Source organism: Lolium rigidum, chromosome 5, assembly GCF_022539505.1.
Source record: "Lolium rigidum isolate FL_2022 chromosome 5, APGP_CSIRO_Lrig_0.1, whole genome shotgun sequence".
Classification (NCBI taxonomy): Eukaryota; Viridiplantae; Streptophyta; class Magnoliopsida; order Poales; family Poaceae; genus Lolium; species Lolium rigidum.
The window spans coordinates 251,799,731-251,812,224 of record NC_061512.1 but is presented as its reverse complement, the minus strand read 5'-3'; the positions used below and the strand labels follow the sequence as shown (position 1 = coordinate 251,812,224).

At 47.9% G+C, this 12,494-nt stretch overlaps 1 protein-coding gene across 1 annotated transcript; it reads right to left on the bottom strand.

Annotated features, from left to right (window-relative positions):
- Positions 1-2,263: 2,263 nt before the first annotated feature.
- Positions 2,264-3,183, bottom strand: LOC124651820 (transcription factor MYC2-like). Its single transcript, XM_047190851.1, has one exon. The coding sequence runs from the start codon at positions 3,119-3,121 to the stop codon at positions 2,303-2,305; it is 819 nt and encodes a 272-aa protein (XP_047046807.1). The 5' UTR covers positions 3,122-3,183; the 3' UTR covers positions 2,264-2,302.
- Between the last annotated feature and the right edge of the window lie 9,311 nt (positions 3,184-12,494).

Sequence of the window (12,494 nt, the reverse complement as noted above, 5' to 3'; positions counted from 1 at the left end):
TAAGTACTATTTCCCTATTTAAAATTTTAATTTTTTTAAATCCATTTCTTTATTACTGCTATCCTTAGACTAGGGTTTGTTTTTGGGTAGTGGCCATGACTATACAATAGGCTACTATCTTGCCCACATCATATATAGAGATTGGGCAACATTTTTAAAAATCATCAGGCTACCATACAACTGAGTTAAACCTGAATTTGCAAAGGCACAAGAGGCATCTAGAAAAGACATCGAGAGAGTTGTCAGCGTTTTGCAAACTAGATTTGCGATAGTTCGAGGTCCTAGCCGGTTTCGGGACAAAGAGACACTCAATGACATAATGACCACTTATGTGATTCTCTTCAAAATATGATCATCGAGGATGAGAGGGGTTTGAACTTGGAATTCTTATTTGACATTGCTAATACACGGGTGAAGAAACCAAGAAACTTGGATAAAATCCAAACATTTCTTGAGACATACCGTGGCATTGAGAACTCCGGCGCCCACGAGCAGCTTCACCTTGATCTCATTCATCACCATTGATGGAGGCACGCCGCTCGATAGTGTGGCACTTCTTTTTTATTTGATGTCACATTCATCATGTGTGATTTAAACCATTATTTGTACCGGATTGCTAACTCCCGGTTAGCCGGGAACTAAGTTAGAGCCCGATCAACTCAACGACCGTTAGATTTGCATCGTGATTCGTGCATACGAGAATTACACATGGATGTGTAATTGCACATGCATGTGCAATTGCATATCTTTTGCCCCAATTACACGTGAATTACACATAAAACCAGGTTGACCGAGAATTAAGCTAATTCCCGGTCGACCGGGAATTAACCGCGTCCTTATTTATATTCCAAACCATTCTTTTTTGGTCTACTTATTTGAATTTGAACAAACCAGTATCAAATTTTAGATTATATTGATGTCATATTTGCATTTTTATAAACTAGGGCGTACATATGTGCTGAAATGTTGCATATGCTATCTAACGTCTCGTGAGGGTCTGGTCTAGGCAATGCATTTTCAGGCCCAAAACGTGTTTATCCATATATCCGTGATTTTAAGAGATGCAGGATACGGGGTCTATTAGAGGATGTCTAACAGACTACCTAAATTTCTGCCCCGTATAACACGAGTAGAGGGTTCTGTATTCGATTTCGATAGGCCGAAAACTCGTCCGAGCTAGCCGACCCCGTATCTCTAAACTTTAAAAGGGCATATTCCTAAAATATGCCAAATCAATTTCTTTTTTTCTTTTTTTCCTCTTCTTCCTCCTCTCCTTCATCCTCCTCCAGCCACTGCCCCTGCCCCTGCCCCAGGCCCTGCCCGCCCCCGCCCCTCGCTGCTGCCCTGCCCGCCGCCACCGGCAGTGGGCCGGCTGCCCCCGCCTGCCACGGCCCCCATCGTGCGACGCCGCCTCGGCCCCCTGCCGCGACCGACGCGAGGCACGGACGAGCGCCAGCAGCCGTTGCTTGGTCCCAGGCCGCGCGTGCACGACAGCCGCGTCTAGGCGCGGTCGCCGAAGGCAGGGGAGACCCACCACACGCGCATATGGGAGCACCAGCGGGGCTCCATGGCGGAGCACGCCCGCGCAACTGCAGATCGACGGCGGCATGGCACACTAGGATGCGGGACCGGAGGGCGCCCCAGACGGTGTCGCAGGGCATGGCGCGATTGGGTGCGTGCATGATATCGATCTGGCACGATTGGGTGCGTGCAGGAGAGTCAACGAGGCGGAAGTAGTTGCGATTTCCTGAAAGTTCAGCGCGCCACGAGTGGGGGATTGTGTATTCAGCCTCCCACCCCGTACTTGTAGGGGGCGAAGAGCCGCCCCGTAGCCAAAACTGAAATTTTTTGATACGGGGGGCTGATTTACGGGGTCTGCTAGACGGCCAGGTAGAGCTCTACCCCGTATATTGGTGATTATTTTATGGGGTTGGGTCTTTAGGGGTTCTGTTAGACATACTCTTAGAGATGTTCTAACTCCCTAAGTCGCATAGAGATAAACTCAAGCTAAATAGAAAGTAGAAAAAATACGTACACACATCCCATGTGGCCTGTCAACAATTACATATCGATCCAATCAAGCCTTCATTGCTCACAATTTACACGGTTCTTGCCATCTTGGACCAAGCTGAATATAAATCCATCAATCGTCTGATTTATTCCATGTAGATAAACACTAGGAGAACAGATTAACCGATGTAGTGTAGTATCCTAGTATTTGTATTGAGATGTTAAACTCCCGGAATGGCGAGTCCGTGCGTGCCAAAACGTAGGGTAGCTTAGCTTCATCTAGGTTAATTAGCTAGGCACTGTCGCGTAGCAGCTTGAGCAGCGCGGAGTGGAGGGCGCCGCCGTCGTCGTCCTGCAGCGCGGCGGGCACGTCCACGAAGACGTCTTGCACCGTCACGCCCTGCACCTTGCTAACGCACGCGTGCTGCACCTGCAGCTCCAGCGAACGGAGCGCGCTCATCAGTCGAGCCGGCGCGTGCGGGGCGCCCCCCGCCGTCGTCACACGCAAGGCCGCCGCGTCCCGCCCAACCATTCGCACCTCCACAGCCTCGTCGCCGGCCAGGCGGTGCAGGGAGTAGCCGCCTCGGGACGAAGCGGACCTGCTGCTCGCCTCCCACGTCGCGGCGGCCTCCCGGCCCTCCTCTTCAAGCCGCGCGACGCGGGCGCGCAGCTCGGCGATGTAGTTGGCTGCGTCCGCGAGCAGGGAGGCCTTGTCCATGCGGGACACCGTGGGCACGGCGGCGCGGAGGTCGCAGAAGCGGCGGTTGAGTTTGTCGCGGCGGTGCCGCTCGGCCTCCACGTGGCTGACGCTGGGTGCCTCGGGCCGGGGACCGGGCTTCCGCCCACGACGCTTCGACGTCGACGCCGGGAGACTGGACGGCGGCATCTGGGAGATGATAGAGTCCGGGGAGAGCGTGGAGCTCCCAGCAGGCCACACGTAATCTCCATCCTCGCTCTTGGGCGCGAGGACGATATCGTCCAGCAGCCATTGCTCGGGGACCTCACAGGAGGCGAACTCGAGGACATGGTGGTGGGGACCGTCGGCGGGGAAGAACTGGGACGGCGGCGACGGCGGGAAGATGGAGGAGCACGGCGAAAGCAGCTCGTCCATGGCCGGCACGCCGCAGTACTTACGAGCGTACGTGTCGCTCCTGTAACTGAGGAGCTCGAATTGGCAAACTAGCTCAGGTGCAGACTCTGGTTAAGTGTGGGCGTGTTCTTATAGTGGTGTCACATTTTGGTGTTAAGCCCTTGCTCAAACATACGTGTCACGGAAAATGTGTCTCTCCTTTTCGATTTCATTTCCTCCCGCGAAAAACATGTTGGCTTCAGAGTTCTGAACCAATCGGTTTTGCAAATTCTTGGTCGCCTCAGGATTTTCTTAGTTCCCGGTCTACTCCAAATTATTTTAAAATTGCAACGTAATTCGTGCTAGATATGAGTTGTAATAGGTGCAATTAAAAAATTGCGGTTGCGTATGAGATTGCAACTGAGATTTAACTACTTATACATGGATGACGTCGTTTGACTGGGATTTCGACCGAGAATTAGTCACACCCTACACCAATATCTTACTATAGCATATATGGAACCATATGCACTCTCTCTACCTATTCATGAAATATGTCTAGAAACATCTAAATTTGCGATAAGAATTATGGAACGGAAGGAGTAGATATGGATGATCATATTAAGTGAGAACTCGTTTATCTACTACAACAAACTTTATAACTACAAGCTTTGCCCGCCTTTAGTAATGGGGGGCGAAGACGGTGGTGTGCCATCGGCTTGCGCTAGTGTATGTAGTCATCGCTAGGTGAAAGATGAATTTATATTTTTTTTATAATCTTTTTTCGGGTTCTTCTTACTACAATGAATGAGTATCAATAGATAATTGGTTTTTTCGCAAAAATAAGTGAGAAAAAGAATGAGCAGATTGTAGTAAGAAACATAATACCCCCTGCAAGCAATATTTTTTGTTGTGTGTTTCCAACATTGCACCATTTTCTCCCATCATTCGTCAAAGCTACTACCCAAAATCATGGCAACATTCAAACATGACTTTTCAACACAAAAAATAGGTTTTGCAACAAATCTACAATGGTGTCAAAAAATAAAATTAGGATGTACTGCAACTTATGTACTCCCTCCATCCCACAGAGGATGTCGCGGATTAGTCTAAATTTGTGTGCAATTTAGTGTTCAAATAGATTCATATTTAGACAAATCTACGACATTATTTTTGGGACGGAGGGAGTATAACATAGGAAATACCAAAGAAACTCATTTGCAACATAGATTCACTCGCTCCTAACAGAGGTCTAGAAACTACAACTTATTTCTCATGGGTACAAAAGCAAAAGGTATACCGGCTATATATAGCTTGCGACTAAGGGTGTAAACGGATAGAATTATTTTCGTGTCGGCCCCGAATCCATTTTAAGGCGTCCATATCCGATTTTAAAGAATCTGGCGGATAAGGATATCCAATTTCAAAATGGTGCTCCAGATATGGTATAGGATATGGTATAACAAATAGCATGCGGATATAGATTATCCGAAGTTTAATTAGGATAATCCGAAGGTTTTAAACCGGATAATCAGATTTCGAGTAAAAAAGCGAAGGGCAATCTCACAAAGTTAGTAGCTATTGAGTTATCGAATTCATTTGACGAGCATATTTAGCTCTAAATTCTATCAATGTTTGAGTTTTAACGTAAATTGTGTCTATCTTTTCTACACAAGATTAAAAGTTTAAATCCTTCTCAAGATTTGCAAGAACTATATCTAATTATCGATGAGAGCATATATTTGATTTTTATGTTTCAGGTCCGATTCCGCCCTATTTCTGATTCGAATCCGCAGTCCAGTATATCTGCATTCGAATCCAAAACCAGTTAATATCCGCTCCGATCCGAATCTGAGAAAATATATGGTAAAAAATATTGTACGGTATGAGTGAAATCCGATCCGATCCGATCCATTTACATCCCTACTTGCGACAACATCATTCGCAACATCAAAATCGTCGATTTCCTAACATCACGTTGCAGCTCCGTGGACGTTGGATAGATATGGTGGGTCGGAGCACTACCCCGTGTCGGTTTCGAGGGCAATAATAGGTTTTATTTGTGTTGATAAGCTATGTTGAAACTTAACACGGCCTAGGGTGATGTGTTTGGACTTGAGTACATGAAGTACTACAAGCGTGGGAGTGCAAGGTACATTCTCTGTTTCCGGGCATGAACTGTTGCATACATGCATGTAGCCCTATAAGGACGTTGACACGCAGGGCTATATACTCATTTGGAGTCACATTAAGTGTGTGCTTCGCGTGCGCGCGTTGGCCGGTTGAGTGAGCATGGGATGCATGCATCATGGATGCACTCGTACGTTGGCGTGTCCAAGGAGAGTGACACTTGACAGTCGCAATGCAAGGAGGAGATTCTTGGACTCCCGTGGCCATTCAGCAGCAGTCATCTGTTCCTTCAGGCAATCAGGCTTCAGTCTCTGACCTTTCTCCCGCTCGGCTTGCTAGCTGCCACCATGGCCATGGCCCATGGTGATGGATATACACACGTGGGCGAGCTGTGCTGGCCGGCCGGGCTCCACCTTGGCCTCTTGGGAAATGGACGGATGCGGCAGTCGCAGATCGCTGATGCAGGCGGCCGCAGGGCGCGCAGCGGGGGCCTCCGGCGAGCTGGGACCGACCGGAGGAGTCGGAGAAGGTCCATGGCGTGGCGCGGGCTAGGTCGGGGTCCTGGTCCTCCTCCTACGGCGAGGCTTGGTCTGGTGTCTGGTCCTCGCGACACTCCGTCCGCCAGGCCGTACGTCGTGGCCCAACAACGTACGGATTGTCTGTTGGCTTTTGCTCCTCTCCACCGGCCAGGATGCAGAAGGCTGTAGACAAGGCTTGGCTTCAAGATTCTCCGCACTGCCGAACGTCATGAGTGATGTGTCTGGCTTTTGTTCAAATTTGAGCTGAATGACACCTACAGTGTTTGGTTAAGCTACGGATTCTGAAAAAGCTCATGTGTGTGTAAGTTGGGGCGAGATAAGAACCGTGAGAAAACTGAAATTTGTTTTAATTTTAGGGGTAAAACAATAATAAGGTAAGTTGTATAGATATGCTACTAGCAATGTGCGCTCATGGATATGTTTTAACCTAAAATCGACTATGTATATGAATTCTCGAAGAGGCCGCCATCATCACATAATAAGAAAACATAGATCAAAGCTTCGCCTGCATTGAAGATTGGAGGGGAGCTGCGCCCCTGGTTGCTTCATCGACTCCTCCAACAGCATCTCCTTGATGAAGAGGGAGCAGTCGACCCAAGGTTTCCACGGTACATAGAGATGTGTTCATCTTTGAATTTTGGGCTACGCAAGTGTGTATATGTGTCTCTCAAAGGCCAAACAAATTTGATTTTGCTCCGCACATTTATATTTTTGCATAGATCACAACTACAAACTATATATTTGAACAGAAGTCTCAACTTACATACAAGACATCTATATGCACTTATATATATTTTAAGAAATTTGCTAGTTTCAAAAAATTTATTCAAAAACTTTCGTGGGGGCTCAAGCTCCAAAAGAGTTTTCCCATTTACTTGATGATACATTTATGTTGTGCAATTGTGGAGATTATCAGCATCGATCTTATAATGACAAATTTGCCGTCTAACCAATGATGCTTTAACACTAGAATCCGTTTGAGTTTTCTCCTCCATCTGCTCCCTTTGCGGTGCGATGGGACTGCTTTCGAATGTAATTTTTTCTTCCGGTTGAATCAACTTCACCAGGAGGTATGCATCGCTTTCCTCATAAGTGCACCGTACTCGCATAGCCATCACTCTTTCGTGGAGTGATAATTGGAAGCCCAACAAGGACATGTTCCGAAGGAAAGTATGGATACACTCTACTCGCATAGCCGTCATCCTTAATCGATCTTTCTCTTACATGCACAATCTGTACATGTGATCTCCTTTCTCGGTCATATTCCATGTCAGGCCTTTTTGAATTACAAATTTCGATCTAATTAGTTACCAAATGTAGTTTTGGAGAGCAACTAGGGTAATTAATTAGGACTTTCTCTGTCTAATGATATAGCCAATATGAGTATGCCTGAAATCTAGGAGTGAAACCAAACGAGGGACATGCAGATCTGGTGTACGTTAACAACAACTCACCGTCCTCCCGGGTCGCTCCCTCCTGAGCGGCTCTCGAGGTGCCGCCTCCACTCTCCACCCTCTCCCCTCCACCCGCTCCCCCTCTGGCCGTCCGAGCCGCCCTCGCCGGCGGTGGTAGCAGCCCCTTCATGTCAAGCGGCGATGGGGATGGAGAGGTGCTGCCCGACAGCTTCTCTCGGGAGTCGGGGCCTCGCTGGTGGGGGCACAGAGCGACGCGGTCGTCGCTGGCCGAGGCCTGAGGATCTCCTTTGGTGGTTGACGAGGAGGAGGCAGTACATCGTTGGCGTGGCTTCGGCGGGCATGGAGGTGATCTGCACCGTCAAGACGAGATCTAGGTTGTGAGGCCCGATCTTGACCAAATGGGTTCAGCTAGGGCCAGTGTTGTGTGGTCTATTGTTGTCTTCAGGACATCGTTGACTTGCAGCCTGGCGCTAGACTACTTCTTTCCTCATCGGTTTCATCAAGGAGATGACTAGCGGCGTGGGGGCCTGCCAGCCTCGCGAATAAAGACGCCGATCCTAGGGTTTCTCGTGTGCGAAGATGAAGAACTGCCCGAGGCTTGTCATTCTTGATTTGGCTGGATTGTTGAGTTCCGGAAGGCTCCGCCGGCGAATGTAACAATGCACATATATCCTGGAGTTTGCTGGATTAGGTGGTATTCGGTCGTGCGCACCTGTTGACAAAGGATTACTTTGTCAATGCCTACAGATTGTAGACTAGGGTTTTGTTAGAAGTAGAGGGCAAGTAGATCTCGAAGGTTTCAGCCGAAAAGTACTCGACGATTATAAAAACTAGGGTTCTGTTGACTATAGATTCGATCCTTTCTTTGTCCCTCGACTCCCCCTTATATAGGAGGTGGAGCCGAGGGTTTCGTAATACACAAGTTTACAGAGTCCGGGATAATTTCTAACTCATCCCGCCAGATTACAAATAATACTTCCTATTACAACTCTATCTTTCCTTAATATATCTTGGGCTTCCGAATCTTCTTATTCTCCGAGTAGTGGGCCTTCAGTAAACCCCGGGTACTATCTTCGGCAGGCCCATTTGGGATGCCTATGTCAGTAGCCCCCGAGATTTTCCTTGAATCGCAGAGTCAGGGAAAATCTCCACCGTTTATTTTTATTCGATAGCTTTAACTTTTTCATACTTCTTCACATAAAATTCTATATTGTACAGGGATAATGGTAGTTGGGGCTAGTTCATCTGACGGATCAGGTACTAGTTAACTGCTCTAGTGGCAATCCGCAAAAACCTACTTCAAGATCACGTCCCTGGACATGATCTCGGGATACTGGTGTAAACTTCGACGAGTGCCGCTTAAGGTCTTACCATTCCGTCGAGTCCCGGTCAAATTTATCGAGTACCTAACGCGTCCGTTAGGATTTTTCTTCGTATCCGTTGATACGGATAAAAGTAGCGGAGCGCAGTCTTCGGCGATGCCACGCCCAGCAGAACGGATCCGGGGTCTTACCTTCGCAAATTTGCGGCATTCAGAAATTGATCGCAACTTTGGCGTTCTGAGAATATATTGTCGAGTGCTTTTCGGCTTTGGAATAGCACATTTTATTGAGTCATATTTGATGACTTATTTTTGTCTTCCCGATGGGAGTATATGTAGAGTTATCTGTATAACTCGAAATATACTCACTTCTGTTTCTTTATTTTGATAAAAATTCATCGGGCACGCGAACAGCGTTCCCGATGGGAGTAGCCCCCGAGGCTACATCCAAGGACTTGTGCTTGGGTGTAGGCTCCACAGATTAGTATCCGTTGTCGCTATATTTATAATCCTTCTCGATAGCTTTATATTTATCGGGTGCGCGACCAGCGCTCCCGATGGGAGTAGCCCCCGAGGCTATGAACAAATGCTTGCATTTGGTCATAGGCTCTCGCCATTTTTATATTGCCATACTCGAAATTTTTATTTTTTCTGAAAGTAGCCCCCGAGCATTTGGGCAAAAACTTGTATTTGAACAAAGGCTGCCGAAGTATCCTTGCGTGTCGATAATCTCTGCAAGCTTCATAATCGAGCTCTTCTTTTACCTTGATGACGTTGGTGCTGATGATAGCCACGATTTCTATTTTGGAAACTGACCATTATCGCCTCTTTCACTGCCTTGTGGGTCCCAATTCCTGATCTAACGGACACGTCGTGCAAGTGGGGGACACACGTCCTCCGCTTTTTCTGGCACTATTACTTGTATCTCCCGCCTTTTCACTTCTCGGTAAAAATACACTTTTACCCCTTGTCCACGTGGTTGCCATCTGCGTCCTTACTTTTGCCAATCCAACGGTTGCGACGATCAGGCACACTGCTATATAAAGCCATCGTCTTCCTCCTTGAGCACTTTCGCTCACGCCGCACCTCTCGCTTCTCCGCCGCAACCGCCCTCTTGCTCCCATTAGCTCTAGCGCTCGAGCACTTTTCTCCCTTCTCTCGCTAGCTCCGTTGATGCCGCCGCGCGCTCGTTTGACTAGACACAGCACACCAGAATCGAAGATGACATCAACAGATCTGGGAAGTGCCGAGTGGGAGAGATCTAAGATCTCAGGCCAAGACATCAACATGCTGAAGAAGATGGGATTCAGCAAGAAAGAGAACGCGCTCCAGTTCCCCAAGGAGGAGAGCTACCCAAAGCCTCCAATCAACTATCGGGTCAGTTTCGTTGACCACCTTATCCGAGGACTTTCTCCCCCAATCCACGAATTTCTGCGTGGTCTCCTTTTTGTCTATGGTCTTCAGTTACATCATCTGACGCCCAACTCTCTCCTCCACATTTCGATTTTTATCACACTCTGTGAGTCCTTTCTCGGGGTCCAACCCAATTGGGCCCTGTGGAAACGCATCTTTTGCATTCGCCGCAATAGCCACCACAACGTCGCCTACAATATTGGCGGTGTTGTTATATGTGTTCGGTCGGAAGTCGACTATTTTGATGTCAAATTTCCCGACTCCGTCCAAGGCTGGCGAAAAAAGTGGCTGTACGTCCATGAAGAAAGCTCCAACCCGGCGGAAGAGAACATCGCCCCTTTTGACGGAGAAGCTAAAATCTTTCGTCGCCGTTCTTGGGATGCTGAAGCTACTGAAGCGGAGAAATTGGCGACAGAGGCGCCGATGACTCGCATTCACGAGCTACAGAACACCCGCGGGAAAGAACTTTCGGGTATTGAGATTACCGCCTATTTCCTTAGGACTAGAGTGCAGCCTCTCCAGGCTCGCAAAAATCCCTTCTGGAAATACACTGGTGAAGAAGATGCTGATAGGCTCTCAAAGGATCTTCCCTTGAAGGACTTTGAGAAACTTATCCGCAAAATCTCATCGCTGAACAAGAAGGATTTAATTCCTACTTCTTGCCGTGTCGCGCCATATAGTAACGCCAACCCCCTCCCCGAGGTAATTTCTTTTTTGTAACTGTATTTGTTTCCTCGGGCTTTTATTATTTTGTCGATTACTATTTTGTTAATGCCTTTTTCTCGACATTTTTTTTCTTTTCTCAGGACCATCTCGTTCTTTCTTCTCTTCCTCCTCTCCCTGAAGGTGGAGAAGTGGAGGAGCGTGCCGTTGTCGACGATGACAACCAAAGTACCACTCGCCCTGCTACTGAAATCGCGGGTTCTCACAAATCCGCGGCTTCTGCTGAGTCAGAGGCCACTGCCTCGACACACTCTCTTCCTCACGCTTCAAAGAGGAAGAGAGACGACGTAAAAGATTCCGGCACTTCCAAAGCCGAAGAAGTTGAGCCTTCACATAAAAAGGCAGCTTTTAACCCGTACACTGATGCCCTTGTCAGCTCGTGAGTTACTCCTTACTCTTTGCTATTCCTGTTTTGATGTTTCTTGTCTCTTGCTTCTTATACTGCCGCCATTTTATTGTAGTGATGAGGAGGAAGAACAAGCTGTTGATGCTATCGCACGAACGAGTACATCGCGTACTTTGATTGTGTCGGAGGCTCAACATGATGGGGATGAATCTTCTCCTCCCCAACAAGACATCGTGCAACCATCGCTAGTGGAGAGCCCCCGAGCCTCTCCATTAAAAGGAGCGAGAATTGAGCCATCGAGAGATTCTATCCAATTCCCTGGTGGATCTTCGACACCTTCATTGGATGATGTAAACCTTAAATCTTTCAATACTTCAATCATACTGGAATGTTTGCCGAATATATATTGGTTATATTGACTTCGTTTTCCTCCTTGATCGTTTCTTCAGCCATTGATGAAGGAATTTATTCGCCTTGGTACCCAATTTGTCGGGTATCGTGACTACACCAAGAAGCTCGAAGGTATTATTGTCCTGTTCTTTTGCTGCATGTGTACCATGATTTCATCATAGTATTTATCTGCCGCGATTTTTCCAGGAGATCTTGCGGAAAGCAACAAACGTGCGGACGCTCTTGCTGTTAAGTTGAAGCAGAGCGAAGAAAATCGCCAAAAAGCTGAAAAGGATGCTGCCGCCATTGAAGATCTTCGAAAGAGGCTTCATGAAGCTGAAACTTCATTGAGTGATAACATAACTCAGCAATCAGCTCGAGAGGCAGAGATTCTTTCCCGCTTGGAATCGCAATGTCGGCGTTTTGTTTGTAAGTTCTCGAATCTTTGCTTGTCCTCGGATTATCTTGCGTTTCACCTGTAGTCTTTATTTTTTATACAGCTGTCTAATTGTTTGTAGGGCGGACGCATCAAGAATATGAGGTTGACGGTCCTGTGGGTGACGAGCTTCTCGACGCGCTGACCCTTGTCGAAATTCATGGGGATGAAGCACGCGACGGGCTTGAAAATGCTGAAGCTGGCTTGCTGAAGCTTTTCCCCTACTTCTTTCCGAAGAAAGAGACCCCCTCTACCTTTGTGGAGCTCGCAAAAACCTTCAATGGACCCGAGACGGTAAGATCCCATTTGGGATGCCTATGTCACCTGTCGTTGCCTATTCGACGGTACCTCGGAGGAGGGATCCTCACGAGGGGGAGAAGAAGTAGGGGCCATAGGGCGGAGAGTCCTCGGGACGGTGGTACGCGATTTACCCAGCTTCGGAACACCTGCTCGAGGACAGGGCCTACTGCTGCTTGTCTGGAATTATCTGGGCGCTTTCGCATTGTTACAATGAGTTGTGGTTGTGCCTCTAGGGCTCCCGGTATCCGTCTTATAAAGGCGCACGGATCTAGGGTTTACATGGAGAGTCCTAGCCGGAATACAAGTTGCCTAACTACGGTACAATGTCTTACCGTGTACGTCAAGGATCCGCCTTCCATCTATGTCGTTCTGGATCCGGATACCTTATGGGCTTCCACGGAT

Coding starts and splice junctions, on each gene's coding strand:
- LOC124651820 (XM_047190851.1), bottom strand. CDS start 3,121: ATGGACGAGCTGCTTTCGCCGTGCTCCTCCATCTTCCCGCCGTCGCCG.